We start from the raw sequence: 26,155 nt of genomic DNA on the forward strand, positions 1-26,155 counted from the left end.
ATTCTGCTGCAGCCTGTGATGTTTCAGAACAGTCATCCAGTGTGTGTTATGCAGGTTTTGTTTGCTGCAATGTGTGCTTTCTGTTGCTTCACTCTCAAAGTCCACTTCCAGCAACAGCAGCAGAAACTCTGTAGGTTTAGGTTGCCTTCATTAGACCAGCGTGTACGGGGTACCTTGGAAGTGCAGTGCAAAGGGGGTAAGGTGCTACCTGTAGGAGCTTACTGAAATGCTTCCTTTAATCTTTGTAAAATTACTGTTAAGACATCAGCCCCAATTCTTTTCAGTGTTGACACAGAACTCGGTGAGTTCTCCTAGAGCATCGGCAACCCTTGCAGAGTATGAAACTGCCATGGTATAAACTCTAGACTTATGAAATGCGTCTGGTTACATCCTTAATACTGTGGGTGCGGGAGGCTGAGGTGTCACTTTATTTGCCTGTCTTCACTTTACTCTCTTTTTGACCACCAAATCTTCAAGAGCTTTGCAGTGTAAAGCTCTACGTAGGGTTGAGAAATGCAGCCAGCATGGCAGAGGGTACCATCTTGTAAGACTGTGAGAGCAATTAGAGAAATTGGAAGAACAAAGACTAATTCTCCATCCCAGGTGGTCAAGGGCTGGAAAACATTCAGCAGCCCACAATCAGTGTCTGCACTGGCTGTATGATTGAATAGTTTCTTGAGGGACATGCAGAAAAGATCTGAAGGGAATGAAAACTGAGTCTCTTGTAGTGGTTGTGATCAGGTCTCAAAGCCTCTGTTAGTCTGAGCAAAGTATAGCAGCCTTTCTCCTACCTCTATCAGCTGATGTCAATAAAACAGCCTTCTGCATGTGTGAAGTTACCCATGTAGAATAACTTTTAGGGAGCCTTTTGGTTTAGCCAGTGCCCTGTTGAGGAGGCTAGGGGTTAAAAAAAAAAAAAAAAAAAAAAAGAACATGCTGCTTTGAATTTAGTCAGGTTTTCTTTTATCTGAAGGGACATCATTAACTTTAATCTGTCATCTGAATGTCCAGGAAACAAGGGATCAGGAATAGCACTCAGTGCCTGGGATGCTGTTTAGACTGTTTTCAGCATACAGGCATATGATGATACTGGACAATTTACATTTTAAATTAAAATACAACTTGTAATTATCAAAATTTCACTCTCAAAAAGAAATTATTATTCTCTTAGTTGTCTGGGAACAGAGCTGACTTGATTGCTGGGAGTGAAAGTGGTCTGCAAATAGTAATCTGGCAGAAGGTCTTTAATTTCCTCTTTCTTAAATGGTGCCTGTCTGTTTGTAGTGTAGATTAAATTGAATACAAACCCCCTCCCTCTGCCCCAAGGTGCTTGACATCTGGAGTTTGCTGGTAGTAGGGTCAACGTTTAGTCCTTACATTTCTCCATCTTGCCCCCTCTCAAGTTTCAAAATTTTTTGTATTTTGGGGGATTTAACTATAACATCTGTCCTTTCTAAAAAGATGTGTATGTATGTGCCCCATATGCTTTTTCTGTCTGCTCTGCAAGCTCTCTCTGAAAATCTTCTCAAAGTTCTTCTGTCTGATTAATCAGGAGGGAAAAAATGTTATCCTGATCAGAGACATTGTGAGCTCTGCTGCTACTGTTGCAGCCAGAAGCCTTCATAAAACTGCAGATGAAATTTGTGGCTTCTTCCCAGTGCTGTGTGGTGTCTGGGTTGTCTTCCCATGAAAGCCTCTATTATTCCTGGGGATGTGGAAGGCAGCAGGCAACATGTCAGAAACACTTATTGTCTCATGTTTTGCACTTTCTCAATTTTGTTGTGCCCTGTTTTCAGTTTGAGGCAAAGGCTTCCCCTTTCGTCATTTCTCCAGGCACCATTCACCAAAATGGCGTGTAGTACCTAGTAATTTGTGGCACGGTCCTTATCAGCCAATGCCAGGAGCTGATCTCTAGAGGAAGGGAAGGATGCTTTGCTCTTTCGATAGCATGTTGTCCTTGGACTGTGCGGCCATGCCTGTTGTTTCCTTAGCACAAATGAAATGACAACTCTCTGTTCTGAATGTGCTGATAAATGAAGAGTGTCTTGGCTTCAGGAACTTGACCTCAGAGGCTTTCTGCAAAGTATTGAATTTCAGGTTTAATTCCAGTCGCTCCTCACAAGTTACAGTCTCCAGTCCAAATTGAAAATCTTGGACCGCCTCAGAAACCCAGAACTTGGGCCACTTCAGGTCTGAAAATGGTTCCGTTGCTTAAATCTACTGAAAGCAGAGATTACCCAAGAATCCTGCTTTTCAAACACCTGCCCCAAAGGAAAATACCCCGTCCTTCTCCTGTTGGCTGTGACTGGTCCATTAGCACTAGGTAGGTGGTAGCTGCAGAGACGTATTACCTGTGAGTGGAGACAGTGCTGCACCCTGCTCAGGCTTGCCTTTCCTCTTGCTGGCACGTGCCTGAGCCTGTTTTCTTCACAGACTCTCCCTCTTCCCTGTTCCCATCCTGCCCAGCCCCAGCTTCTACCTCTTCCCCAGGTCCTGACTCTGCTTAGGTTGAGCACCCTCAACCCAGCCTCTGACACCGTGAATGAAGCCAATTTTGCTGTAACATGAATTGACTGGAGTGTATAATGTATCTGTGGAGAGATAGGAGAAATATTTACCAAGTGCATTACAGACTTAATGAGGAGGATTCAGAGAAGTGGAATAGCAAATATCTCCATTCTCTGGATGCCGCAAAGCAAAGCCAGAGCTCTGCAGAGGAACTTTCATTTTATTAAACAATTTTATTTTTAAGCCCCACTCAGAATTACTACAATCCTGCTGGCAGCATTTCCTAGTAGCTGCTCTAAGAGGAAAATCTTTAAACCCTGTTCTCAATAGTTAAAATCACTCCTGAACTGGCTACAATGCTTTGGCTTGGCAGTTAGGAAGCAATTTTACATATTCAGGTTCTGTTGGAATATTAACTGGTCCCTGCATGCAGGAGGCAGATGGTTCCTTTTCTAAGGATGAAGTTGAAAGCTAAATGTTACCCAAACTACCACAGTGAGTTGGTGGTGAAGGGTGCAGGAAAACAATACGGACCTTGGTGCTCCGAATGTTAAGTTGTTTCCATTCAAGTTGTTTGAGCTATCTCATTCTTGTGTCTCATTACCACAACAGCAGCACGACTGGTTGCAGAGAAACCACCACAGAAGCAGGTCAAACAGTGTATCAGAAGGTTTTCCTCCTTGATGTGAGAGAGCGTGGTCTTGGCACTTGTTGCAGAAAAACTGGGCATAGCACAACAGGCTCTGTTCTTGAGTATCTCCAGCTCGTTTTAAATCCTCCGCATTGTGGTGCTTTGGTGTGGCTGTAGACACAAAAGAATATTACTGGCCTCCCCGTGGCACAGACAGCAGTTGAGGATAACTGGGAAGCAGAAGGGCAGACCTTTCTGGCTACAGATGAGTGTGTCCAAAAGCCAGGAGAGAGTGTCTTCAGCTGCAGTGAGCAAGGAGAATGAATGTACAGAAGAGGCTCTGGCTTTTGACCGAGCAAAGTTTCAATCGGTGCTTTTGATCATGTTCCCAATGCTGAAATCCAAGTTGGCTGGTAAAAAATGCCCACCCCTTTTTGGAATATGCGCCCACATCCACCTCTCTCAAAGCAGTGCTTGGGTGGAATGGCACACATGTGGTGTGGTACTAGCCAGTAATGTGGCCCTGGCAAGGTTCCTGTTTGGCACTGTGTCTGCTTGTCCCACCCCAGGCACAGCTTGTTCCTACCACAGTCTTTGTCCTCATGTGCAGCTCTACCAGCTGGCACAGAAACTCTTTCCGCTCAACACACAAACCTGTTGAGCATACCATGGCTCAACAGGTTCCTTTTCTAGGATCTTGCAGCAACAATGGGGAATGAATCCCCTGACCATCAAGGTCCACATCTGGGCTGTGGTTTGTATTGTGCCTTAGAAGAGTGCTGCCTTTATGGGTCTTTGCCTTAAAGTACTTGCAGTGTGAGTGATACATACCCGACTCCATCAGTCAACCAAGGAGTCAGATCCCCACAGTGTGCAACCTTGTGATTGGCTGCCATCCTGCAATCTGACAACCTAACAACCAGAGCAACTTTATCCTCATCCTTATTAAATCTGAGTTCCGGTCTTTCCTTGAGTGCTTGTCATTTGGAAAGTCCTTGAAATGACCCCGTGCTATATAATTCAAGTAGAACTGTGATTTGAAGGTTAATGAAGGAATTTCACGCAGGGGATCTTCAAAATGAATATGGTTAGATGCATCTCTGCCTTGTGAACTGTCAGCAATGGGTCAACTTGTTTGAAGACAGCTGTTTCCCTCCTGACTCCCATGAACAACGTTTAGGCACTTAAAACCCAGACGCATCTCTGAATCTTGCTAGAAGTGTTTCAGTGGCTCTGTTGTGGGGTAGTTGTGGTAGAGCAATAAGGTAGGCTGCCTGTATCTGGAAACCAAGACTAGCAAGTGCTGTGTGTTGGAGAGGGTATAGCGAACACTTTGCCCCATTGCAGTCTGGTTCTGGTTAGCTAAGTGCTGAGGTGTCATGTCTAGCTCATCCTTATGATGTTTTCAGTACTGTAGTCATGCTGTAATTTTCCAAAAAATCCCATTAATTTCTGTGCTGAAACTGAAGCTTGAGCATCAAGGGGATCTGACAGGGGAAACCAAGTGTCCACAGCCACTCACTTGTTTGGTTTGCTGGGCTCAGCCTTGGCAAGAGCCAAAGCAATTTGGTACAAGCTCTCTGGCTTGTACCAAACAGCAGAGGTTCCAGGAGCTTGCAAGACAAAGAGACCTGGGGTGACCCAATGGTCTGCTGTGTGCCTTGTGTCAGGGGGGCTTCTGCTGGATGCTTGAGCCTGCAGGGTGGTGGTGTCAGACAGGTCCACATGGGTGGATTCCCATTCCATGCTGGGGAATCGCCCCCTCCTCAGGGAATGCCAGCTTGTAAGTGCTGTCAGTTGCTTCCAAGACACAAAGGTACCAGTCCAGTGCTAAGGAAGGAGTTCACTCACCAGCTTTAAAAGTATAACTAATGGCTAACAATGAACAAAATAACTAGGTTTTGCCTTTGGCTATGGAGATATCAGGAATTTGGTGCTTCCTCTAAGTTACAGTGCTGGGAAAACAACACTGCAGCCCATCTCTTATCAGAGAACTACCTCTAAATGGAGAAAAGCTGACAGCAAATATTTACTCTCAGATCAATTCTGTTTAAAGTGCAATGTTTGTAGCAGAGCTTGAACACAGGAAGGTCAGGTGTAGGATCAAGGCTGCATTTATATAAAGCCAGAGGAATATGCACTGGAAACCCTAGCTTAGAAAAGGAAAAGACCAGAGGATTTTGAAAGTCACGCCATGAGTATCTTAATTTTTGTCCTCACAGTGAGCATTTTCTCGTGTTCAGGTAAGTTGCTTAGAATGGAACCACATCCTCTTTCTTACGATGGTTTAGGAAGGAAAAGTACAAGACTACACCAAACTTCTAATGGAACTATGCCTCTGTCTCAGGGTTTCCAGTGTACGACTACGAACTCCCTGTCACAGAAGAGGCTCTCAATGCTTCCATTGCAAGGGTCAATTCTCAGTCTTGGGGGACAAACCTGTACGGTGTTGTCAGGAGCCATGTCACAAGAGTAAGTGCGCAGACAACGGAGATCCTTTACCTGAAGTATGCTTTGCTGTGGTGCAAAACTCTTTTTCACCCAACCCTGGAAACCCAGATTTAGTTGGGGTTGTCTGATGTTGCTTGGATGAGGGTGGGTTTGGGGCGTTGTCTGAAGCTATCGCTTTAGGAACCTAAACATTCTTTGTATGTTGGTTTGTAATTAAAAAATTATTTAGGAGTTCAAATTTTGCACCTCTAGAGTAGAAAACTTTGTGAAATGTCTTGTAAGATTTTGTTCAAAACTGCTGTTTTTAAATACCTCCAGCTAACAGCTTTGCTTTGGGCATAAAGTAACCTGGTTTATCTGAAGGTCTCAGCTGAATGTCTGCACTGTTAATTAAATGCCACCACAGACAGCTTTAGGATTCTTTTCTCTAATCTGTGTTTACATCATCTGCCTCTCTCTACACATCAATTCTGGTTTGAATCTACTAGTGTCTAAATGCAGGCAGGAAACCCTTATCCATTTGTGTTGCTATGAATTATATTGCATGCTCAGAGTTAAGGAGTTAAAGCTTCCTAATTTAAAGTTATCATGTCCATGTTCCTGAGCATCCTCAGAACCATTTTGTTTCTATAGATGGCGTCTTCTGCAAGAATGAATGACAAGATGACTTTTGGATTGATCTAGTTTGGAAAAAAAATGTGCTTAAAAGCAGTGGGGGTTTTGTGGTTTATATTTTTTTGTTAAGTCTCCCATCTGGATTAGAGAAGGAGAGAAGAAAATCCTGTGTCAACAAAAGCAACTCTCTGAAGCTTGCAGTGTAGCAATGCACGCTGCTCATTGAGGCACCCGACCTGACAGGGACGACTCTATAAACTGTGTTAATTCAGTTGCTTGTAGTTGCGTGATTTACTTTCCAAGTCATGTATTTGCAATAGACTTCCCAGCAGCCTAGATATCTGAAACAGAGCTGTTAGCACCCTGGTTCCCACAGAAGAGGGGGTAGCATGCATGAGTAATCTACCTTTGACAGCTATAGTCCCCTCAACTAACTCTGAGCAGTAGGAGGATCCCATACTGGGCTGTGGGGTTTCAGTGAAACCCCTGTGGAAAGCTGTTCTATGTTGCTGTTACCAAATCTGCCTAAGAGTAACTCCTGACCACAATAAAATACCCTTTCTCACATGCAGTAATCTGCTCTAAATTGGACACTGAGCCACAGTGCCCTTATGTCTTACTTCTGCATTACAAAGAAGCAAGATCGCCATGTAGTGGTCATATAAGAATGACAGGCACTAATTAGATGTTGCGTTGACCTTCCTTTTACCAGGTTGACATGTGGAACAGCAATGCTTATAGACTAGAGCTGCAGTTCAGCATCCATGAAACTGTGTGCACAAAAGCTTCAGGGAGAGACCCGTTCACATGTGACTTCAAAATTGGGCCTTTTGTGGTAAGTGCATCTGGTGTGAATGTGAAACCCCCCTTCCATGCAGGATGTTCTCAGGGCATGTTGAAACACTACTGCTGAAGAATGACTGGCTTTATGAAAACAAAACCAAACCCAAACAAATACAACCTACATCATGGATTAGGTGTTAGATGGGAAGGGTCACTGCTGGGAAGCTCTTCTGCCTGGTCAGTGGGGAATAGAGAAATTGCTCGGAGCTGAAAAGAGAGGATAAGTGTCCTGGAGCAGCATGTAGTGAAAGTGTCTGTGTTCTTTGGGACCAAATCCTGTAAGGAAGGTGCGGCTTCTTTTCCAAGATAAGAGTGTGGAAATTCTGAGGTTTGACGTGCTTTTGTCTATCATGCATCTGGGCACCAGATAAAGGCTTATCTTCCTATATAGTCAGATTCTCACCCTGTGCTGACAGTGCTAATCTTTCAGATTTTCAACTCTTTTCAGCTTGAAAGAAACATGGATCACGCTCTTGATACAGCTCTTGCTGCACTCTGATTCATAGGTGACCAGCTTTGGTGTAAATACATAATCTTTGAATCTGGACTTCTCCAGACAGTTATTTTTGACAAAACATGGCTCCCATTGCAAGCTGCTGAGTGGTTATGTTCTAACCGCTTGCACATATCTTACAAAGCATGTGGAGTAGCTCTTAAATCCCTGTGTGCAATGACGCCATACTGTGTGTCAGGGTTCCACTGAGATTATCTCTGGTTCTTTGTGCTGCTCCAAGCTGAGCTCTTCTCGTGTCTTTTTCCTCTGTGAATGGCTACCACACTTATCTGTCCTTCCTGAGAACAGTCTTTAGGGAAGAGGAGGGGTTCTGGGGAGGCACTGAACAGGTAGCACAAAGGCTTCCCTCATAGCTACTTCCTCAGGAGGTAATTTACTCCATGAAGGGGTGGGGTTTAAATGTCTCTTGAGCTAAGCAGCTTGTGTGTGTTTAGGTGGGACAATGTGGAATTGATGGTTGTTGCTAGGTTTTCTTTAAAGACCCAAGGGTTGGCTGCTGTGAAGTTATCACTGTATCCTAAACAGATACCATCCCTCCTCTTTTCTTCTTGGGGTAATATGTCATGAAATATAGAGCAAGGATCTCTGTTTTCCAAACTTGGATGCAGGTTTTGCTGGAGCTTCTGTCAAACAGTAGAGACAACTTTTTTAAAAGTAGTTTAACTTCTAGAGCTGGAGCTGCCATCAGCATAGCCCTGCACAGCTCTTTTGCTTGTGCTTAGTGATGCCAGAGCCACGAAAAGGATTTGGAGATTTTCTTCTACCTTGAGCAGGTTCAAGGCTTCATATAGCAAACATGCAATTGTGGAGCAATAACTTGTAGTTGTATGCTGCCAGAATATATTCATCCGGCTGCAGTCTGCTCCAAAAATTTTTAAGGTGTATAATCTTGCTTGAGTTTCTTCCTTTTGGAATTTGTACAGGCTTCCACCCCCAGTCAAACTCCCATGATAGGGTTTGCCCTATAGCTTTGCTCTACGATATTTTCTCTATTTTGATCTGTTACAGCCAACAGCTTTCTGCAGAAGTGTTGTGGAAGTCTCCGATGAGGTGATCTCAAACATTATCGTGCAGTGCCATCGTGGCACATCCAGCTCTGAATCAATGAGCAGCGAGGAGGTAAGGAAGGGGAAAATTGATTTCTGCTGCCTGGGGGAGAAAAAATCCTGCTCATCTTCTTTTAAGGATAAGTCAGGTGTATATGTGTAAACAGTGACTCCTGTTGCAGTTGGAGGTTTTGATCAGAAAACTGAATGTGGTTTGAAATCCACAATCTCCTGTAATGCTTTGCTTTCCATCAGCTGAGAGCTCTGACCTTGCTTGATGGATGCCTGGGGAGAGTGTGAATCTCTGTGGCAGTCTGGCACATCCACCAACTCCGACACTCTTTCTTCATTGACATATAAAGTATGTGCCTGGAGAACAGTGATTAGCACATCTTAGACAGAAACAAATACTGATGACTCTGGCACTGTTACCAAACTCAGCTCTCAGCTGAGCATGTAATCACAGTATAGCTGAAGAACAGTTGCTCTACTGAGATTTGTGTTCCCTTTTTTGAGCTCTTACTTGGTTTTTAAGGTGTGATTAAATGCCAACCTAACCTGTGAATTCCTGCTAGCTGTTTTCAAATCATGCCAGTGTCCACTTTTTCCATTAACTAGCACTTGAAACTGGGTGCCTGTGCTTACAGCACAGATCTGCAGTGGGTGTTGTACTCAAAGATTGTATGCAGGGACCAAAAAGAGTTTCATAAGCAAGGTGCCAGAGGATATGGACAGCTTTTATTTTTGGAAAGTGCAGGTGACTAAATGAAAAACTTGAAGCAAATAGGATTCTGTGTCACCTTCTCTTGGTTTCAATTGCCAAATTAGCTTGCAATTTGTTTTGTTTTGCTCAGAATATCTATTCAGAGCTAGCTAGTGAATGCACCACAGGAAGTCTTGATTTGCAGAGCAGAAAGACTGCATGTGAAGTACTGAAATAAGTAAGGTAGTCTTGGATGTTCAGTCTGTCCTCTGTGGGTTAGGCATACCTCTTGTTTAATAGGATACGCGGTATAAAAACTTACTTTTACAAGCAGATATCTTCCTGTAAGTCATCTTTAACCATCACTTAAGATTCGGTACTGCTGCCAATATTCCTGCTGGGGAATATATTTCCTGCAATGTTAATAAGGAATAAATGCCAAAGGGGATTATTGCACATGAAAAGGAAAATATTTCTTTCTGCAGAGGGCTGCAGCAAGTGCACTGCAGATCTTGATTTAGAGCTGTAACTCAGTTCAAGAGATCTCAGCCTGGTTCACTGTGGATGGTGTTGGCGTAGCTCCTGTAGTGCTGGTAGCATTTGGATAGAAGAAGGAACTAAAATTGGCTGATGCTAGGATCACATTACTGGGATAGAGACCACAAAAAAAGAGTCTAGAGAACTTTTCTAAAAAGAGTAATTTGGGATAAATGAGTAAAGAGATGCCCTGCGTAACCACAACAGAATAACTCTGCTCTCCAGGCTCTGCTCTCCTGGTTTTATCTGCACTACAGGAAGGTCAGGTGAAGTATTAAATATGAAAGATGTTGACCTGAGAACCTACCTGCAACTGCAGGCTTCCTGCAATAGTATCAGCAGTAATCTTGTTTCAGAGAAGTTAATAATGGAGTCTGGAATTACTTCTGATCACATAGTACCTGAGGAAAAAAGGATAAGCTGACTTCTTGACAGATGAGCTTTTTAAAGAATCGTCTTTAATTTACAGATGATGCATGTGCCGATAATGAATCCCAACAGGCGAGGCAGCAGTCACAGAGAAGGTAAGCCATTTCTGCCATGCTAGACTGTCCTAGCACATGTTAGTTTGCCCTTTGAATCATCTGCTTGGACCTTCTGAAGGTCATCCATCTGAGGGAGAAGAAAATATGGAAGGCCAACAGTTTGCTTGGGTCACGCCCAGCTGTTTCCTCCTGGACCGACAGGGGCCTCATTGAGGAAGTGGTGAGGGCATTAGTCCTCAAAGTTAGGGCAATGCAGAGGTTTGTATACTCTGTGTAAGCATCTTCTGGATTGCCAGATTTGTGCTCTCATAACCAGTGCTTGTGTGCATCCTTGAGGTTGTCTTGATGTTGTGTAGAATGCTGAATAAACATGTTTGAAAGTACGTAACACTCATGTATGTCGCTGTGTTCTTTTTTTAAAAGATGTCTTTGCTCCTGAAGCCTTCCCTTCAAGGGGAAGAGGTGGTGGCCGTGGAGGCTGGCATAAACCCAGCTATTTCAGTCGTGTCAAGATTGAATAATATGGTTTGGGTGAGTACAATTCAAAGTGTAGCTTTTATGCACCCTAGTTCTGGAGGTTTTGCAGCAGGGTGGGGAAGTGACTGCTCAGGGTAAAGGACCTCTTTGGGAATGTGCTTCTTGGCTGCGAGAATGTTAAAAGCCATTTTACTCTGGGGGTTTGTAGGACTTGCTTATGCGGAAACTCAGTGACACAGAGTGCAAACAGCACTATCTGCACCATCGACAAATGTGGATGGGGTGGCAACCTCTGGTGCCTACAGGAGGTCTCACAGAACAACGGTCTCATCAGTTGCCAAGGCAGCAGAAGATGTGTTTGATCTTCTTCTTGTTGCTTCACTTCTAGGAAGACACCTAACTCCAGAGCTCATGGCTTTCACTTGCTCTCGAGTAGCCCATCCCACATGCCCACACAAACACCAGTGTCCTGGTGTGCAGATAGAGTGAACAGTGTGCAAGAAAACCGGTCTGCTGGCCTGAGTTTAGCACAGGGCTCAAGCCTTGAGCTACAGTTCTGCCTTTTTGCCTCTATCTCTCTTGGCTGGCAAAGACATGTTTCTGTCTAATGTTTCATGGACACTTTGGACCTTACCCAAACTATTTGCCCTGAGCAGGGGTGTATCACTTGGCTGTGGGATCTGGAACATGCCCTGGCTGCGTATTGGCAGAGACACAGATGAGTTGTTGGGTGCCCCATTCTGCCCCAGTCTTTCATCAAGTCACCTACCGTTTTTGCACTGGTGCTCTCCTCACACCCACGACTTGTCTATTTACACTGCAAACTCTTGGGGGAATGGCCATGTCTTTGTGCTGAATCTGGTGTGATAGGGCCCTGAGGCCACACAGTTCAGCAAACAAAAAATGAATGTGGTAGTAAGGTATATGGGAGAACCAAGATGCAGTTTACCCAGGGCAAGTGTTTGCTGCAGAGGAAATGTTTGGAGCCCAATTAATGGGAATGATAATGAAAGGCAGTCATGATTCTTCGGAGCTGACAAGGCCTATCCTACAGACACCACCCTTGCTGACCTACTTCTGAGGCTCCACGTGGGAGCAGCTCTAATTGCTGCTGATATTTTACCTGCCATCCTAAGAGTTAATCTAAAGGGAATTATTTTCAAAAGAGTTTTGGCAACACAGAATGGAGATTATTCTTTGGCATGCTGAACAGTTTTAATGTAGTTGGGAAAGGAGGAGGAAATTACTTAGTTATGTCTTTCTGATTAAAAAGGTTTTGCTCACTCACTTGGGTACATATCATTAGCAGGTCTCTGTCCCTGTAGAGAGTGCCAGAACTGAATGCTCCTTGTATGTGGAACTCAATGCAGGCCTGCTGCATTGGAAACAAGACAGTTTGAGATGTAATTTAGTACCGATGACTCACTGAAAACTCACACATGTTACTCATAAGCATATCTGCGGTAAACCTATATGTGTTGAAGGAGATGTACCCCCTACTCTCCTGGAAACTAGATATGAAAGGAAAACCCAGTCATTCTGCTAGGTCAGGTCTGTCTTTGTAAAAATGATTTCATTAAATCCATATGCTATTTTAGTTTATCCATGAGCCAGTAAAGGTGATGTGCTGTTTTAATTACTTCCTTTCCTTTTATAGGAATCTCTAACTTTTCTAAATGTCTCTGAAATTCCTTGAGCATGTTACAGTGGCACTCTGTGTCCTTCTGGGTAGCTTTAATCCAAGGAGATGATGTGGAAAGACTGAGGCTTACTGAAGAGTAGCGTAAGGTTGACCACCCGTTCCAGAGAAGAGAGGGACAAATTTTAAGAGCCTGACCATTATTGGCTTCTGAGAACCAAACTCTCTCAGTCTGGTTGGGTGAATTTGGGTTGAACTTTCTTCAACTGATCCTCCAGAAAAGTTGTGGGGAAGGAGGCCATTGTGCTTGAAATGGGCAGATATCCTTTTCTTTACATTTGGAAAATGCTAGGTTTTTAAAATAAATTCTTTGGCTTTCAAGAGGGGCTATTCCCACTAAGCAGTAATTGCAAATGTTTTGTGTTACTGGATCTAATGTGTAACAAATTTCTAAACCAAAAGCAAGCTGTAAAGTCTTCTTGAAAGAGAATATGAAACAAATGGGGAGAAATTTATGGTTCTTGAATTCCTGTGCAGCTTGAGTTTTAATAGTTTCTGCTGGCTCTTGAAGATAGGTTGCAAGTGTCAGTATGGAGCTGTGTTTCATACCTGTGCCCTAGGTTTTGGACATGTCAGAGGCAGATACACCATGAGATTAAGGGAGGTTTTCAAACCCCGTCAATATTCCTTGTTTCTTTTGTTTTTATTGATTTGACTTATTATTAGCTGTAAAGTCTAGAGAGCAGTCTTCTCAATTTCACTTGTATCTAGAATTAGAGTGCTTCATCCACAGGTTTAAGTTGGAGCCTCTGTCCAAATTATTTCATGTGTTTGAGGCCTGGTAAAATTATTCATGGCTTTTTTCCTTGCTTTTTGGCACCTGTGGGATCATGGCTGGCATTATTACAAGCTTTACTGTGATGGTGGCGTTTGGGGCATGGGAAATACGTGCTGTGTTGTGAGATGGCAATTGCTCAGCTGTCTTTGCTTAGCTGAGAATATTTTGGGGGAGGCTGGGGAAACAGCAATTTAATAATAGAAGGCTTCTATCTCTTACTCAAAGGACCTGTTGTTGACAGGCAAATCTAGACAAGTTCAGGTGAGAAATGAAATGTGATTTTTTTTTTTTTATGCAACAGTGTCGGGAACTGACTACTGCAAAAATTACTAAGGCAAGTGGCTGAAAGAGTTTTTCATGCTGGATTTTACATTTTCTGAGCTAAATCTAATATTTTTGGCTAATTATTTCAGGAGTTATTTCAGGGGAATCCTGTGCCTGACTTAATGCAAGAAGTTAGGCTAAACAATCTCACTGGTGCTTTATGGCTCTTTTTATTTATTAGAATGTGTGAAATATTCAAGAGGAAAAAAAATCGGTGCAATTGTTGTATAAAGAACTTTTTCAAGTCTGCAGTCTTGAGACCTACAAGTCTGCTGATGCCTGAAGCAGTTAGCAAACTGCATATGAAAGAACCACGTCAATGATTAATGAGCTTACTCCAGTGACAAATCCTAATCAGATTTTCTGGATTTATTTCCTAGTGCACCTCTGGAACTGGGAAGATTGTAAAATTCACATGTCATGGTATGGAACAGTTTTTCCAACAGATAGCTCAGGCACATGAGCAAGTGACAGCAGGAGAGCCAGCTGCTGTACAACAGCTGATCACCGATTAACAGCCGTAGCCTGCAACAAGTGTTAAGGTCATTAGTTAGCTTGGCCTGCCAAGTATGTGCGGAGCTTGTTGGAGCTCTGTCAGTTGCCACAGTGTCAGCAAAGGGCATGTTAGTGACGCAGTCAATCCTCTGCTGAAATTTTTAGGGAGGAGGGACTCCTGCTCTGAGAAGGATGCTGTTTAGCACAAACACACACACAATGTGAAAGGCTTTTTGAGAGTGCACAGGTGTGTAGAATTATGGGTTCCATTTAGCTGGAATCTGCTTTATGGCGTTCGTGGCTCTGAATCACAAAAAGGAGCCTAAAAAATGTCTCAAACTTGCCTAACACCTTGAACCCCAGAAAGCAAAAGAGAGAAAGGGGCCCCAACGCTCTGCTCTTCCAAAATCAAATGCCTAAGGCAGTTGTCTTTGTGCAGGGTGGAGTCCGACCTATGACTTATGTCTCATCAGCTGTGCTTCATTTCCTTGAACAGGAAAATTAAGGAGAGAGCTCCTGCCTTTTCTTGCAATATGCACGTAGATTGTGAATACTGATTTTTCTCTTACTGTCATTAATCACACAAGGAAATAGTTTTTTGGCAATCAGATGACTTCTGCATCAAGCCAAGGGGCTGTGATTTTCTCCTCAAGTTTTTTACATTTTATTAAAACAACTCTCTGGCTGAATTCTTACCTGGCATAGCTCACTGCTGGCAAGAATGTGGTGATGGCAGTTGTTACAAGTTGATTAGCAGCCTTGCAGAAGCAGAAGTGAATAGATTGGCATCCTTGAACATTAGGGGATTTTAATTTTTTTCAGTGGAAGAATAACTGGCAACATTGGGCCTCTTCTGCTCATACCCAAGAAATCCAGGATCCACCCTTCAAAATGAAATGGATGCTTGTTTGTGTGTCTTCTAGAAAAATAATAATGGAGTAGGGTGCATAACCCTCCTGGGGCATGGAAAGAAAAGCTTTTTATCCCCAGTGTCCTCATTAAGAAGCTGCTTGATTTTAGTTCCAATTTTGTATTTTCATGGATTCCTATTTTCTGTCTTTTTTTTTTTTTTTTCCCCCTCTCCATTCACTCACCACATTTTCTACAGTTCTCAGAAAGCAGCTTATTGCTTTCTGGGGAAAAAAGTGAAGCATCAGAGGGAAGGAAAATCCCTGCAGAATGGGATTTGTTGCATAGTACATGAGGTCTGTATCAGATCAGCTTTGAGAGTGAGAGCTAGAGCAATTTATCGCTTAGGCAACGTGGAGGAGAAATGACAGGCTACCATTATATTCCTCCTGCCTTGGAATCCTTCTGTGATAGCAAAGTCCTTGGTGTCACCTGGCACCTGTGATGTACTGTAGCAGAGAAGACAGCATTCTTTCAACTGTTCAGAGGTGAAGGACTGAAACCGAAACAGACCCAGGCAGGACCTTTTCTGATGCTCAGGTCAGATCAGGGTGTGGGGATGAAGCAGAGGCGTTACAGCAGAGAGGAGAATTGTTGCTATTTATTCTAAATGGCAGCGATTTTTGCCTTGTCCTTTGTCCACGTCTTCTGGATCTGTTTTGAAAGATTAGACCCACTCTGCACTGAGAAAATTGTTCCTGTTTCTGGAGAATGCAGAGCTTGGGTGATTCCTTAGACTTCACTAAGCCTTTAAGGCTTCATTGCAAGCCCCTTAATTTAATTGCTGGAGACTTCAATGAGGAACAGGACTTCAGTGGAGGAACAGAAAGGGCTCTCAGCTGTCTTCCAGCCCACTGCTCAATGTTGCATTTTGCAAGCACTAGAAATGTGCTTGTCACAGAATTATGCAGGTTGGGAGGGACCTCTGGAAGCTTGACCCCTGATCAAAGCAGGGCCAGTTTCATGAGGTTTGAATATTCCAGGATATAGATCCCTCATCCTCTCTGGGCTCCATGCGCAGTGGTGGACCACTCCTGGGGTATAAAATGTGTTCATCTGATTCGTGTCAATATGGAACTGTTTGTGCTTGTGTAACCGAGGGCCGTTCAATTGACTTGCTAACTGTCTTAATGGTTGGAATGTTGATTGGCGATTTTTTACTAACAGTGGAAACATCCTGATACAAAGGAGAGTGCCAAGATAAGGGAAGGCCACAAATCAGCCAGTAGTGATAACAGGGAACTTCTTGGCTCAGAAGGCGCTGAAGCATGAAAACTGGGGGAAAGGTAACTCCGGCAGGGGGAGATTGCGACCACCGACCCAATTCAGGACCAAAAAGACTTGCCCCCCCCCACACCTGTAAAGAGCATGCGTGCTAATCTACATGGCAAGCGTGGCTAATTTAAATACGGCTGACCAACGGCAAGTGGGATGCTTATCACTGACCAATGAGTGTCAACTTAGGCGTGCTTTTACTAATCGTTATTAATTAAGTAACTGAATATAAACCCTGTAGTATTGTATGACGGGATGCACGTTAGGTGGAAGGATTCCCCATGCATCCAGCTCTGCTTGCTTGTCTCATTTCAATAAATTGTAAACTTTAATTGAAATTCCGTTTAAGGCTAAATTAATTATAACATGGGGGAAGATTTTTCTGTAAACTGAGCTGGAATTTCCCATGTTCCCACTTGTTCCTGTTTCTTCTCTTGTCACTTAGTCCCCAGTGATGGGTGTAGCAGCTGGTCCTGGTTCTTTGGCCTGCATCCCCTATCTCCAGGGCTAGGCAGGACCCAGGCGCTCCTGGACAAGCTGTTCTCAGAGGTTCACTATATCTGTCACTACCACATGTGTGGACACTCCTTTCTGGCACAAATCTATCCCTGAAATTCTGCTAACAAAATTGTCTTACAGAAAAATTTCAGGTTGCCATGGTGACAACTTGCTGAAGGTTCAGTGTAGGCTACAGCAGTCTGTAGCAGCAGTCACATGTTCTCTTAGAAAAACATACCTCAAATTTCTTGTGCATATTGTAGCTCTTAATTCAGATACATTTCTCAGAAGACCAGCTTATAGCCTCAACCATCTCTGCTTTTGAGACTTTACAATATATGTTGATTTGTGTCCTGTGTTACTTATTTCACTGTTGTTAATTTTTCTAGCAGTCTCATTCTTTTATTTTTTCCTTTTTTCACTAATTAGTAATTGACATGACATTTTTGCGCATGTGAAGTGTTTTCCATATGCAGGTTTCTTTTTACGGATTCCTCATGGTGTGATTCTGACACTCAACAAATTAATAAGCAACTCAGTGAAGCTGAATGCATTTTCTCTGATGCCACGGATGTTTGGTTAGTTCTGTGAAGTATGAGACAAATTTTGAGCTGGACGTTTCTTCCCCCCCTCCCTTTTTTTAAAGTAGATTGGAGAATGAGAAGAATCAAGAATCAAAGATCCAGCACGTGAAGAAAGAACCCGATGCTATTTCCTTTTCTTTTTCATGGAAAACTATTCTGTAATGAAGTAACAGTCTTTCCCTAAACTTACTTTCTGCTGTAATGTCAAATAACCATTGGATGAGCTCATGAGATGCTAAATGCGTGCGCTTGTCAGTCGATAGCCGTCTTCTGATGTGCTAGAGCTCACTGGGAGGACTGTCTCAGACACCTAGCATAAATGTGTTCAGTATGTGTTGTACCACCTCATAATGACGCTATTAAAGGATCATTATTCCACCTGTTTGTTCTGCATTGCTCTCTGGTTGCTTGTAATTTTCTGTAATGCTTGTAGCTAATTATTGATTTATTCAAACTAATAAAGGCACTTAATTCCTTTTTTTCTCTGGGGTACAACAGCGGTGGACAAGGTGTCTTGTTATAGATCCAAAGGCATGAGTTTTAGCCCACCAGCAATCTTGCTTTAACGGATAGTTGACCACTAATCTGGGGAGATGAGGGAAGCTAATGACAGTGATTGCCAGGTACTAATAGTTTTTGGAACAAGGCCAGCTTAGAGCAGCCCTTTGATGTGTTTCCATCCTGGGAAACAGGTCTTTTTAGCCTTGTCCCTTTGTCTCCACTCTGTGCAACAGAGCTCCCCCTGCAGCCCTTTGGGGAGGGAGAGTTTAGTCTGTGGTTTTGGGGTGGGTTTTGTTGTTTGGTTTTTTTAAGGCTTTACCACCAAGTTTGCTCTTTGGTGTAGGCTGGTATTGGGGCTGTGCTTCTGTGCACACCTAGTTCACCTAACACAGGTGTGACCACGCTGGACATCCACAAGTCATCTGCAAATAGGGAACAGAAAGTGTTCCTACAAAAGCAGTCATGTAGGAAAGTCTTTTGTACATAGTTAAGGAACTGAAGAGGTGGGGTTTTTTATGCAGTTGGAATAACAGCAAAGGTGCATCCACAACCTAGGTTGGTCATGCCGGTGCCTGGATCAGCAGGATTATAGGGATTGAGCAGCCCTGTGGTGTGATGAGTCTCTCCCGACTGAGCTGCAGCCCCTGCTTCAAACTGCAGTCCAGAGACTCTTCCTGTAGCCAGCGTGTTTGGGCGGTTGCATAGTACATGAGCTATGGATCTTACCTGATCTGAGACCCCAATGAAGCAGTTTTCCTCTTACCAAGCACTCTGAGGAGCATAGCTTTCCACTGCTCCTGGCTGCAATGGGAATAAACCAGGTGAGGATTCTGCAGTTTTGGGATCGAATGTACTTTTCTCAGTTTCTTTATGTCTTTCCTTCTCTGTTTCCAGCTCTGTTTTTTCTGCTATGGGAGGGAAGAGGCCTCTGGGGGGAGGTGCCCGTTGCCTGAGCACTGGAGATCCAGCTAGGTGTTTTCTGTTATGCTCACGACGGCTTTGTGCCAAACTGGATCGAAGTAATAGGTGAATTTTCTGAGACAGAAACAGTAAAATTAGTTGGATATCTGGTGGAATACAACAGTGCCACTTGGAGCCAAAGAAATATTTAAAACATGCGGACATAATAAAGCTGTCTCCTGTAGGAAAAAGTATCAGCTGGGTTTTAAGATCCATTTCCATCCCTGTTCACTCCCATCGCACAGCGCGCTGGCTTGGTTTGCAGTTTTGCTGTTGCACTCCCTAGTACTCAGCTGTCTTTCTCGGTAAGCGGGGGTCATGGGAGCTGCAGAATTGGTTGTTGGCTCCTTATCAGTTATGCAACTGTTCCTCCTTTCAAAATAAACTGACTTTTCTCTCTAAATCAGCTCTCCCATCCGATTTGCCTCTCAGTTAAATTTCCTTACTGATTGCAGCAAGGTAACCTGATTTGTAGGGATTTCTGTCTCATAAGCATGACAACACATTGTCAGGGGATCCCTCAGTGATTACCCATAGCAGCAGCAGGGAAGAGAAGGAAGTGGAAGGTGCTGATAAGGTGTAGAGTAGACGTCCAGCAGAGGAAGGGCTGTTTTCTACTCTCGAGGTGGTTTTGCTTTGCCTGCGTCTACAATATTGGGAACATCACCCCTTCCTTGGCTGTGAATGCACAGCTCCAGAGTCCTTGCATAATCTGTTTCTCTGCTGCAGTCAAGTAGTTTTTGCTGAGCATCTTCTTCGTAATAGGGGTGACTTCACACCTTTGTGCTAATTTTAGGTAGAACTGTGACTCCTAATTCAAAAGCTGGTGGAAACAAACAGCTTAGTCGCTTTCTGAAACTCCTGAGCTCAAGTGATTGTGGTCTTTGTCATCTCATGCAGACAGGTATGTCTTCCTGTCCTAAGCAAAGGCATAAGAACTTCCTGGGCTATTCCTCTAAGTCCATACTTTGTCTTTTGGAAGGGATGAGGTGTTTGACACATGAGCCAGCCTCAGCTGTTCTTGTACTCTTACCTATTTCACTCTTGCTTTTTCTAGTTCCCAACAGACAGTTCTCCTGGCCTGAAAGCAGACATATTTTGCTGATTTGAAAATGGCAGGCCTCTGCATCAGTGGAAGAGGAGGGGAGCATATTTGCTACAAAATCCTTGTATGGACATAGAGCTCTGTATGTCTGGGAAAAGAGAAGAGGCAACTGAGTTTGATAGTGGGTCTTTCAAGACCTGGAGTAGAAAACTTGTCTTTGAGCTAAAGGCTGGCTAGATGATGCTGGAATGATGAACACAGCCTCTCCCTTGCCCCATTGTGTTTGGGGAAATAACCATCTGTAAGCATACAAGTGTTTGAAAAAAAAAAAACCCAAAACCAAAAACCAAACCAACGCCAACCCACTTTCCTTCAGGAACCTACTTTCAGCATCGTTAATTTACCTTTTCTGCCCTCTTTGTACAGAAGTTCAGTGGCAGAGATCTGTCCCTGCAGTGATTTCCATGACTCATGGGATATACTGCCACTACATTGTGACTGGCAATGCCTGGACATTTAGATTATTATGTATTCACAGTTATTGTCTGGGCCAAAAAATCTTACCACTGTTAAAGAATGAAAACTAAGATTGCCTCTGACCTCCAGGTGCGATCCTTGTATAGAAAGGTCTTCTGATCTCTTAGCATTGCTAACACAGGTGTCCCATGAGCAAAAACTGCTCAGAAGGCAGGACTTTGGAGTCACATCCCTTGGGAACGAGGGCAGGAGCTTGTCTGCTGGCAAGCACAATCGCAGCATGTGCATGGACTGAAACATCTCCTTTTGAGAGACAAAATGAAAGCAATGAAAGGCCAGCCTTCTCCATAAATTAGACACCTATGTGCTAATTATATATGTACTTTTCTTGGGGAAAAAAAAAAGGCAAAGAAAACACTTCTTTTCCCCCCCAGCAGAATGGGTTCCAGGTACTTTAAGCTCCTTGTTTTATGTATGCAAATACCTTCACACCTAGAAGCTGATGTGGCATCTGCTGTGCAGATGTTTATCTGGCGCTGGGGAGTAATATTTTCTTTGTCTGCATTACTCAAGTCTTTTGTGGTCTCAAGTCGCTGACTCAAGCGCTTGTTGCTCCAACATATCTATGATAGTTGCAGCTCCCATGTCTGAGAGTTTGGTCTGAAATACCACAACCACATCCAAAAGCAAATCTCTCCTCTCTGCGACTGAAGCCTGGAATTCTGTGGGGTCCTGGTTCTGTTTGTATTCAGCCATGTCCTCACACTTGTGGAGTCCCAGCCTCCAAGTACACTGGCAGGCTCCAAAACTGCCTCCCTTGGAGGGAACAAGCTCAAATGGAGAACTTTATCATCAAGCCCTTTTTGCATTCCTGCATCAAGAAATATTTTGCATGACTCATCCCATTTGCATGCTCTGTTCTCTGTAGCCACTCTCCCTGAGTTACTACTCATGGTAGCTTTGCTAAGTGATAACCAGGGTGTTATGCTGGAGTTCGTTAGGTAACATATTGTCTTTCTTCTATGTTGTACAAGGGACATGAGCATTCTGCGTTTAGCACAGAAAGGAGGAACGCTGCAATGAGCAAGGAAGGTGCAGAGCAAAGTACACCAAGGAGGAGGCAGGCTCTGTGCAAGTGGGCCACTAGTTTTGTTGTTGGATTTTGCTTGGAGAGTGAAGATTTATGCAGCAGCAGGGACAGGGAGGGAGCTTTTCCCATGCTGCTTAGAGATGCTACTTACTGTGGAATAGAAATTCTCCTCTTGTAGACTTTGAGGTCATTCAGAAACTCTGAGGCAGTAAAAGTGGGAGCTATGTCTGAAGGGAGACAGCAAACCCATGAGGTATTAGACTGGGGGTTGCTCCATACAGGGACTTTGTGGCAGTTTGTTTGAGCCTTGCCTCACCAGAAGGTAGAAATGTAGTCACCCTTTCAATGCAGAGCATCTGCAGCAGTTGTAGGATGAGGAAAGAAGTGAGGACTTACGTTGATTTGGACTCGTGCAATAATTCGGGGAATGAGTAGGAGCAACCGCACTGCCTGCTGTGGCAGGGTCAGTGTCAGGAGATCTGTCCCTGCACACAGCCAGCATTTCCTACGCAGACCTCCAGCACCTCAGTTTGTGGAAGGAGGGAAACTGCTGACTTTTTACTCTCTATGACAAGGTAGTAAATCCTGCATTCCTGGCAGAATCAGTCCTTTATATATGCATTTTCTTTTTTTTTCTGTACACCCCAACACTTTTATCCTGGTAACATCTGAGCAGGAATTCCCATCGTGTGGTACTGGTGAAGGATGACAACTTACAGTGGCGTTGCAGAGAAACCGGGCTTAGTTCCCTTCTTGCCCTTATGTCAACACTTGGGGAAACACAGCGGTATTTGGGCTGCAGAGTGCCATAGCATTTAGTTTCCAAGACTCTGCCATCCCACCATACATGCTCAGTGATAATTGCTGCACATAGTGCTTGACACTGGTATGGTTGGTACCACCATGGAAAGTGTGCTGGTGCGTTGTGTGGTAGACCTGCAGCAATTCCATTTGCTTAGGCTAGCTGGGAATGGGTAGAATTACCATCAACTAAGTAGGTTCTGAATTAAGGGGTTCAGTGCTACATGAAACTAGTCTCAGAAATTTCTCAAAGGGCAGAGATTGTCTCAAGTGAAAGCTGGATGGAGCCTAGCCCATGTTAGAAAGAAGGATATTGCTCATCCTGAAGGAATGTGGAGATTTCCTGGCATACACGCTCCTGTCAGCAACCTAATCTCAGGTGGGTGACAAACCAGACTGACCCCTGGATGATCTCTCTTAAGTGAATGATAGGCCTTAATTGCCAAGCCTGTGTCCTAATTCAGAGTAGTCAGATGCTGGGATCAGGACCCGAGCATTTTCCAGTCTTCGCTCTACCATAGAACGTGCAATTGTCAGTACATCTGCATGTGCAAGTTCAACACGGGAGGGTTTAAAGAAATACAGCTGTGCTAAGGATGGAGCACATCCCTCATGGTAGAGTTAGTCGGTAGCTAATGCTGAGCATCAGCGTTACTGCTAGGGCTGTTCGCGGGCGTGGCTGGGCACTTCTGCTCCTACTTCCCACCTGTGGTGATGCCCACTAGGTGTCAGAATTGAATAAATGCAAGGCTGGCACAGGGGAGACATGATCCCAGTTTTCAATTAATTCTGATTTTTTTTTTTCCTTCTGATTTCTGTCCTGCTGTGTAATAAAATGGCTTTTGGGGAAGGAAAGTCTGTTTGTTTAAATGGTGAAAAGAACAGGGGAAGAGGAGGAGAAATGACTGGCACAAAAAAATCCTGGCCAGGTTAGAGTGCTTGAGCCCAGGGGTCAAATTCTGCTCCAGGTTCAAAGATGTTTTTGCTTTTTACTGCTGAGGACAGTAGACTTGTCCATCTCCTGTATGACAAACTTATCCTTTTTGATAAAATGGCTTTTAATCACATTTTCTAGTTTACCCTTGCATTGGACTACAGGCTGTAAGGTGCCTTTCGTAAGAGGAAAGTTAGAGAAATGCTGGTTGGAGAAATCTTATAGTTGAAGCTTCCTACCTGTTCCTCTCACCCCTGCTCCTTGCTCCTGCCTCTCCTCTTATTCAAGAGCTCAGCTTATTCACTGCAGCTGATTAACTTTAGCAAGGGCATCTTAGTGGCTCTGAAGATTAGGTGCATTAAGTAACACTTGCAGAACCAGGAAGAAATTTGCTGCTGTCTGACACTTCACTGTATTTCTCCTTTCAGACCTTTTGCTGGCTTTAAAGTCCTCTTTTTTTTTTTCCCCTCTTCCCAGGACAAATTGTTGCCCCAGTCTCATGGTGCAGGGGGGACTCTCTGCAGGAAAGAGAGCACCAGTGGATCACCGGAACCTCAGACCAGTTGTATTGAATGAGCTTCTGGGCATATTGCTGGTGGGATTTGGTGGTTCAGCAGTTAGCGCTGCCATGTGAAGACTCAAGAAGATCTCCCCAGTGGCTGTTGGCTATGGAGACATGTTCTTGTATTTTCTTCCTATGGCATTGGTGGAGAATGCTCATTCTCCTTTATGGTGTTCTCACATGCCTTGCCCAGTCAAGGGTGGCTCAAAACATCTCTCTGGGAAGGAAGTACTATGTTGAGTGACTTGCTGAATTGCTTGTCCTGGCCTTAGCTGGATCTTGTCTTCCTAGATTATGACCCACTTATCTTGGGTTTTCTTCATACTGTCTCTGTGTCACTTTCTTGGTGGAAGAAGAAGTTACCATTAGTGATCTTCGCTGTATTTAAGAGTCCAGTCCTCCTGACTTTTTTACTACTTCTGACTGAGCTGTAAGTCTGAACCTTTAGCAGCAGCAGCCAAATGAGACACTTTTCCTAGCATGAGGAAGAAGCAAAACAGGAGTCAATCCTTTACTGAGAGGCTGTGATGCTAATAGCATTAGGAGAACACTTCTATATCTTTTTCTCAGAGTTTGTTGCTCTAGTCCTGTTTGATTCCTCAAGCACTAAAATGCTTGCAGACCTATCAGATTTGTTGACCATGGAGTGCCTAGGCACATGCCCCTCCCCATTTCCAAATACTGTTTGGTCTTCAGACTGATACTGAAGCCAGATCCAGCTGTGCATATCTGCCTTGATTGTCAACCAGTGTGGCACTTGTTGCAAAGGCCAGCAGCAGATTTATTCCACAGCTTCAACCCAGGAAACATCAGATGGCCAGTAGGCAATCCTCTGTGTGGCGAAGGCTTCTGAAAAGGTGGTGGTATTGTGTCTATGGGCATTGCTTGTTCTCGGTGTCAAGCAGGGAGTCTGTCCTACAAAACCAGTGTTAGACTAGTACTAGAAAGGGAAGCTTAAAACATGGGTCTTAACTCTTTCAAGGAAGTCAGGCTCCTGGACTTGGTCTAGATATTCATTGCAGATTAAGTTGGCAGGAGGTGAAGCTGAAACAAAATGGAGAGCAAGAAGGAAATCAGGATTTCTTGTTGGCCTCCAGAGACCAAACTGGTTTAAGGCATTAGCTATCTGTGAGACTTGGAGTTGAAGGTGGAGACCACCAGGAAAACCACAGAGCCTGGCAAGATCCCAGGGATTACATGCCATGATTAATGAGAATTTAAAGAAACTCTTATGTGCATTTTGAGACTGAATCTTTTTCTGAGCAGTGGGGAGGTGCTGCTGCTGGCTGAGCCTCCTGATCCGGAATGAATAATGGAGGAAAAAAATAATAGCCTCCCAGATATAAGGCTGTTGATTTAAATGAAAAAAAAAAAAACAACTTATAAAAAATAGGCACTATACAGAAGACTGGGGGCCAGAAACATTTAAACCTGGAAATACTAAAGCAGTAAGCCTCATGTCCATACCAAGCATATTAATTGACATAATCTTGAAAGTGTGTTTGGAGTATAGCAATGTAGTGCAGCCTTGCCGGTGCTGTTTCTGCAAAGGAAACCTCAGAAGTGTTTAGGATGCATCATGAAAGTAGAGGCCTGATCTAGACTTCCCAAAAGCCTTCTGACAGGCCTTCCTACAGAGAATATTAGAGAAGTGAAATAGGCATGATGCAAGGTGAAAAAGTGTTATGGCTCAGTATTGGCAACAGTAAGAAATCTCCATTAGGCAGGCTTGCCAGGTACTTTGTGAGGTCTAAAGGGGGAAAAAACCCAGAAAACCCTGGGATGGTCTCTGATGTGGGGGCTACTAAGGAATATTTTATGCCTTTCCTGTTTAGTGGAATGGTCTCGCAGAGTATGTTGAGGGGAAGAAGCATTGACTATAGGAAATGCTAGAATTGATTGCAAGAAATTTTGACTTATTTGATTTTCTAAGCTGGTTAAAAGCTGTTGTTTTATTAATTTAAAACTTTTAATCATCTTGGAAGGAACTGAAATAAGCAGTTGTCCATGGAATTGTTTTCAGATTCTTGACTTCCTAAAGGCTTTTAAAGGATTCACAGGTCCTGATGGTGAATTTTCTGGGACAGGTAGTATCAAAAGATAACTCAGGCCCCACACCATCTTTCTGAACAGCAAGAAGATGTTCCAAATTGATGAGTTATTGCATCGATGTGCTGGTTTTGGCTGGGATAGAGTTAATTCTCTTCACAGTAGCTGGTATAGTGCCGATGGCACACTGATGCTTTAGTTGCTGTTAAGTAGCGGCTCAGTGTCCCTAAGTAGCGCTTGTGGCAGTTGGGGACCTTTCCTACCTCTCGTGGTCTGCCACGTGGGCAAGGGGGCGGGGCCACGGCCGGGGCAGCTGACCCCGGCTGGCCAATGGGACGTTCATTCCACACCACGTGACACCACG

The 26,155-nt window shown here is 43.9% G+C and overlaps 1 protein-coding gene across 2 annotated transcripts; it reads left to right on the plus strand.

The window, feature by feature from the left end:
- Positions 1-5,271: 5,271 nt before the first annotated feature.
- SPP2 (secreted phosphoprotein 2) lies at positions 5,272-17,869 on the plus strand. Of its 2 annotated transcripts, none has more exons than XM_064452174.1 (7): positions 5,272-5,382; positions 5,487-5,611; positions 6,918-7,040; positions 8,571-8,681; positions 10,318-10,372; positions 10,757-10,864; positions 17,435-17,869. In XM_064452174.1, exons 1-6 carry the CDS (start codon positions 5,334-5,336, stop codon positions 10,852-10,854), a joined length of 561 nt encoding a protein of 186 aa, XP_064308244.1. In that variant the 5' UTR covers positions 5,272-5,333; the 3' UTR covers positions 10,855-10,864; positions 17,435-17,869. The 2 variants fall into 2 exon arrangements, with proteins under 2 accessions (XP_064308244.1, XP_064308243.1); XM_064452173.1 differs by having other exon boundaries at positions 17,438-17,869.
- The last annotated feature ends 8,286 nt before the right edge of the window (positions 17,870-26,155 follow it).

This window comes from Phalacrocorax carbo, chromosome 5, assembly GCF_963921805.1.
Source record: "Phalacrocorax carbo chromosome 5, bPhaCar2.1, whole genome shotgun sequence".
Lineage (NCBI taxonomy): Eukaryota > Metazoa > Chordata > Aves > Suliformes > Phalacrocoracidae > Phalacrocorax > Phalacrocorax carbo.

Coding starts and splice junctions, on each gene's coding strand:
- SPP2 (XM_064452174.1), top strand. CDS start 5,334: ATGAGTATCTTAATTTTTGTCCTCACAGTGAGCATTTTCTCGTGTTCA. Junction 5,383..5,486: donor GAGCATTTTCTCGTGTTCAG/GTAAGTTGCTTA, acceptor CCTCTGTCTCAG/GGTTTCCAGTGTACGACTAC. Junction 7,041..8,570: donor TCAAAATTGGGCCTTTTGTG/GTAAGTGCATCT, acceptor GATCTGTTACAG/CCAACAGCTTTCTGCAGAAG.